The 6115-nt window shown below is 40.1% G+C and overlaps 1 protein-coding gene across 1 annotated transcript; it reads left to right on the top strand.

Moving 5' to 3' along the window:
- Positions 1 to 5164: 5164 nt before the first annotated feature.
- On the top strand, positions 5165 to 5830 carry LOC147406080 (uncharacterized). Its single transcript, XM_086432484.1, has one exon. The coding sequence runs from the start codon at positions 5165 to 5167 to the stop codon at positions 5828 to 5830; it is 666 nt and encodes a 221-aa protein (XP_086288610.1).
- The last annotated feature ends 285 nt before the right edge of the window (positions 5831 to 6115 follow it).

Genomic DNA, 6115 nt, shown 5'->3' with positions numbered 1-6115 from the left:
TTGTAATCATAAATCATATTAACCTTGTTGAGAATCTTATGGATAAAATTAGTGGTCCACTGTGTTTTCTAGCATTGTTTCAAGAGCAATGACTCTCAAGGCCTTATCAACATGCGTAGTTGGAAACTACAATGGAGCCTTTAAAGTGAAGACAACAGAATTCCAAGTCCCTTCACCTCTTGTTCCGACCTGAGAAAGTTTCTTTGTAAGGTATTGTAAACAGCACTCCGAGGGAATTTGGGTGGTTGTCGATGTGTCCTTGGACCATTTACGTCCTAGCCCGATATTGAGATGTCGAAGAAGGCCATTTGGCTATGTAGTCTTTCCTCTCGACCACCCCTTATCATATCTTGCTCTGTACCGACCTATCAAATTTCAAACTCTTCTCAACCACCTCTCATCCTATCTTATACTAACCCACAAATCTCTGACATCACTACATCCACCATCAAGCCTACTCCACTACCTCTTATCCTCCACGTAAAGCCAGATCCTCAACCTATGACCGTCATATCCCCTAAACTTTTCCCATACTGCTCAAATCAAACCGTCCCATGGAGTTATGAGACGATGATTATTACATCGGTAGGGGTTCAAAAGCCCAAAAAGGCTATGGTAACGGACATTGGCCACATGACCAGATCAGGAAGATGCTACAAGGTGCCAAAAAAAGAAAAAAAGAGGCAGAACGAGGAAGAAGAAAAAAAGAAAAGAAAAAGGGAAAGGAAAACTTGTAAAGGAGGAACAAGTACTGCAAAAGGAACTAGAGAAGAAGAAGAGCAGAGTAACCGATAAGAAAGCAGTCGATCTCCTCAAACTTATTAGAAAAAGTGAGTACAACATAGTAGAACAATTGAACCGGATGCTAGCTCAGATTAGTATATTGGACTTACTATTAAATTCAGAGCACAATCGGGAAGCATTACTCAAAGTCCTTAGTAGTGCACACGTACCTGAGACCACCTCACCAGAAGAGTTGGAAAAAATGGTGGGACAGATCATGACCCCCAATCCAATCACTTTCATAGAGGATGAATTTATCAATGGGGGGCATGCTCACATTGAGCCATTGCACATCGTAGTAATGTGTAAAGGTATGATGGTAGCTAGTATATTGATCGACAATGGCTCAGCTCTAAATGTCTGTACTTTACAAACTCTGCATAAGCTAAATACGGACTTGTCTCACCTTAGGCCGACTAAGAGGACCGTCAGAGCTTTTGACAGCAGAAATACTGAGTCGCTAGGGGAACTAGATCTTCTTGTCACCATCGGATCATGTACATTTGAAGTAACGTTTGAAATCTTGGACATACCCTTGGCATTCAATCTTCTCCTAGGAAGACCCTGGATTCATATCGTTGGAGCAATTCCTTCTTCCTTACATCAACATGTCAAATTCAATATGGGACAGAGGGTAATCTCCGTTCTCGCAGAGAATCTCATACCCATCGATCGATTGTTAGATGTACCTTATATCGATGTGGAAATAACCAGAGAAAATGAAGGGTACTATTCCTTTCAGTTCACATATGTTAATCATATCCCAAGAGGAAAAGAGAAGGCAAGGGCAGAGTTGTCAAAAACAAATTTAATTATCGGACGAGTGATGAAGAATGCAGGATATCGTCTAAAACAAGGGTTAGGGCCTAAAGGAAAAGAAAGGGCCACTTTAATCAATACCCAAAAATACACTTCCTACTTTAGGCTCGGGTTCAAGCTTATAAAGAAGAACATCTCCAACATTAATGATAAGAAGAGGGATCTCTGACTTGCACGAAGATAAAATCGTGAGCCTAACATATGAAACTTGGGCAAGGTACCACATATCAGTGTTAGTTTCCCACAGTCGCAGAAAAGACCAGAGGAGCTATCAGAACTGCCATCAGCAAACTGCATGAGAGAACCAAAAGTTGTAAGTATTAAGCCCATTCAAGTACAAGAAGACTCATTTGTTGAGTCCCCACAATCCTTCATAGGCGACATGGACATCTTGTTCAAAGGGGATTTTGAATGGAGTTAAGAGGAAGAAGAAGGAGTGCCCGCTAAGGCGGAAGTCGCAATATGCGAAGAAGAAGAACCATTGTTCCCCTTTCAAATCGATTGGGGATTTGTCGTAATTCCACCCACCCTACAAATGCCTGTGCTTGGACTTGACGACGGTCACCTAGAAGTGATGGTCATATCTGAACCGGCAAGGGAGCCACTTCCCCGACTTATTTATCATGTAGAAGAAATGAAAGTCCTCAAAAATTGGGAGGAGTACCCAATCACTTATGAGACAGCCATGGGGTCCAGAATCCCTATGACCTCCAAAAAAAATGTCATTAGTAAAATCCCATTTGCCTGAGGACCATAATAAGCCCTCATCCTCGGAGCAAGACTATTTTGGGGGCTCACCTTCATTGCTAATGAATTTGCATGATTTTTGTTTATCTTGTTTTAGGAATACAGATAATCCACAACATTCAAATAAAAAATCTTTCAAAATTCAAAAAAATAAAAAACTTTGCAAAATTCAAAAAAATCAAATATTGTCAAAATTTTTAAAAAATCAAAAATTTTCAAAATATCAAAGATTTTCAAAGAATTTTCTCAGTTGAATGAACATTGTGACAGAACAGAGTATGAAAGAGATGAATACGACTTTGACCTCGAGCTTGACTTTGATCTCATGGGGATCGATGAAGAGTCAGAGAAAGAGATTTAGTATCCTCCAAAAGAAATTAAAGAACTCATAGAGCGTCACGAGAAGGGTGTTCAGCCAAATATAGAAGATACAAACTCAGTAAACCTAGACACCGAAGATGACCCACAGATTGTCAAAATCGTAGCCTTATTGACGATTGAGCAGAAAGAGAAAATGACAAAGTTCTGACAACTGTACTAAGATGTATTCGCATGGTCCTATCAAGACATGCCTGGGTTAGACAAAGATCTAGTTGTCTATAAGTTACCTATCAAATCGGGAAGCAAATCAGTCAAGTAGAAATTATGAAGGTTAATACTAGAGTGGACACTTAAGGTCAAGGATGAAGTAATGAAGCAGTTCTGTGCAGGATTTCTCGCGGTATTCACCTACCCTGAATGGCTTGCTAACATCTTTCTTGTACTAAAGAAGGACAAAAAAGTGTGCATGTGTGTAGACTACCGAGATCTGAATAGAGCTAGCCCTAAAGTTGACTTTTCATTACCACACATCGATACCCTAGTTGATAATACAGTGGGACATGGTATGTTTTCATTCATGGATGGATTCTTGGGTTACAATCAGATAAAAATGACTGAGGAAGACCAAGAGAAGACTGCATTCATCACACCTTGGGGTACCTGTCGTTATAAGGTTATGCCATTCAGTCTCAAGAATGTTGGGACAACTTATCAACGAGCCATGACGGCTTTATTCTATGACATGATTCACAATGAGATAGAAGTATACGTGGATGACATGATAGCTAAATCGGATCTCGATGAGGAACCTCTGGTGAATCTAAAGAAATTATTCGATCAATTAAGGAAGTATAGCCTAAGAATTAATCTGGCAAAGTATGTATTGGGGGCCACCTCAGGAAAGTTATTGGGGTTCATTGTCAGTAGAAGAGGCATCGAAATCAATCCAGCTAAACTGAAGTATATTATAAATATGGAACCACCTAGATCAGAGAAAGAAATCAAAGGATTCCTTGGGAGAATTTAGTACATTAGTAGGTTCATCACACAACTCACGCCAATATGTGAGTCAGTATTCAAGCTATTAAATAAAACAATGAGCCGAAAGAATGGAATGAAGACTGTCAGGAAGCTTTCGACAATATCAATAAATATTTGCATAACCCGCCTATTCTAGTTCCTCCTACAATGGGTCGATCTCTGTTGATGTAGCTCTCCATGCAAGAAAACTCCATGGGCTGTGTACTGGGACAACATGATGAAACTGTTCGAAAAGAGTGAGCCATCTATTACCTTAGCAAGAGGTTCACAAGTTACGAGGTGAACTATTCGACCCTCAAAAAGATGTGTTGTACCCTCGTCTGGGAATCACAACGACTACGCCACTACTTGCTTAGTTATTCGACTATGCTCATTGCTCAATTGGATCCTTTAAAGTATCTCTTTGAGAAGCTGGCACTCATAGGATGCACTGCAAAATGGCAACTACTATTATTTGAGTTTGATATTACCTATGTCACTCAAAAGGTCATTAAAGGACAAGCCATTACTGATCACTTAGCGGAGCACCATTTACCCGACTATGAGCCGTTAAAGGTAAATTTTTCTGATTAAGCCATTTTGTTTGTCGAAGTCGAAGACGATAACGAAGACAAAAGCTGGAAGATGTATTTCGATGAAGTAGTAAATCAAAAGGAAAACGGAATTGGAATAATCCTAGTCAAGGCAGACGAAACTCATATCCCCATTGCAGTCAGATTAAGGTTTCGGTATTCCAACAACGAAGTTGAATATGAAGCGTGCATTGTGGGGTTGAAAGCAACGATCGACCTCGAAGTGGATGGAATGGAAGACCCGAAAGCAGAGACTAGTTCCTTACCATGAGTATCTTGAGGATTTAAGTTCAAACTTTACTCGAATCTCATTCACTTATATGTCAAGGGCTAAGAACTAATTTGCAGATGCATTAGCCACTTTTGCTTCAATGATCAACATCTTCGAAGATACCATCGTCGACCCCCTTGAGATTGGTATTCAAGATGAACCAACATATTGTTTGCCAGTGGAGATTGAAGAGCCTGAGGAAAAATAATGGTATGCAGATATCAAGGCATTCTTAGAGGACCGAACTTTCCCACCCGATGCCACAACAACCGACCGAAAGACTATTCAGAAATTGGCAGGACAAATTTTCTTGAGTAATGGTGTTTTATATAAAAAGTCACACCACGAGGTCCTCCTCAAGTGTGTAATGGAAGTAGAAGCACAACGTTTACTCGAGACCGTACACGGTGGAGTCTGTGGACCGCACATGAATGGACATATACTTGCAAAGAAGATAATGAGAATATGTTACTAGTGGATGACTATGGAGAGCGACGGGTACCAACATGTTAGAAGGTATCATTTGTCTCAAATCTATGCCAACAAAATCAATGCGCCACCTTTAGAGTTGTACAACATGACTTCTTCCTGGCCCTTTTCACTCTAGGGCATGGATGTCATCAGGCAAATTAATCCTCAAGTTTCTAATGGGCATCGCTTCATTTTGGTTGCCATTGACTACTTTACAAAATGGGTAAAAGTCGCATCCTATGCCAATGTTACGAGGGGCAACCTCTTGAAGTTTGTAAAGAACAACATCATATGTCATTATGGCCTGTCAAGCGGGATAGTAACTGATAACGCCAAGAATCTCAAGAACAAAGACATGTCCAAGACGTGTAAGGATTTTCAGATCACCCATCACAACTTAGTCATTTCTAGATCAAAGATGAATGGAGTAGTCGAAGCTACTAACAAAAATATCAAAAAGATCATCGAGAAAATAGCCATCACTTATAAGGATTGGCACGAGATGTTACCATTTGCTCTACACGCTTATCGAATGTCAATCCGAACTTCGATAGGGACAACGCCTTATTCATTGGTTTATGGAATGGAAGCAGTTTTGCCCATTAAGGTCGAGATCTCCTCCCTTCGGATCTTAAAAGAAATTGAATTAGATGAGGCAGAATGGGTCCAAACCCGATTTGATCAGTTAAATTTAATAAAGGAGAAACGACTTTCAGCAATCTATCATGGGCAAACTTATGAACGAAGAATAGCACGAGCTTATAATAAGAAGGTCCAGCCTAGAGAGTTCTCACAAGGGACCTAGTTCTGAAGAAGATTCTGTCAATACAAGAAGATGAAAGAGGAAATTTTCATTCAAATTATGAGGGGCCATTTGTCGTCAGAAAGGTATTGTCTAGGGGAGTACTGATTCTCACAGAGATGGATGGGGAGGTCTTTCCACAACCGATCAATGCCGACACCGTCAAGAAGTATTACGCCTAAAATCATCCTTTGAAATGAAGAGAGGCCATCTTTCTACTACCTGAATAATTATCTACTCTTAGTTAACCCTTTTTGAGCCATCACATTCATTTTTTAACCTAGGATC

This window comes from Akebia trifoliata, chromosome 3 (genome assembly GCF_017979445.1).
Source record: "Akebia trifoliata isolate Shusen 1 chromosome 3, ASM1797944v1, whole genome shotgun sequence".
NCBI lineage: Eukaryota > Viridiplantae > Streptophyta > Magnoliopsida > Ranunculales > Lardizabalaceae > Akebia > Akebia trifoliata.
The sequence above is the reverse complement of the archived record's forward strand: the minus strand, read 5'-3'. Positions and strand labels throughout refer to the sequence as shown.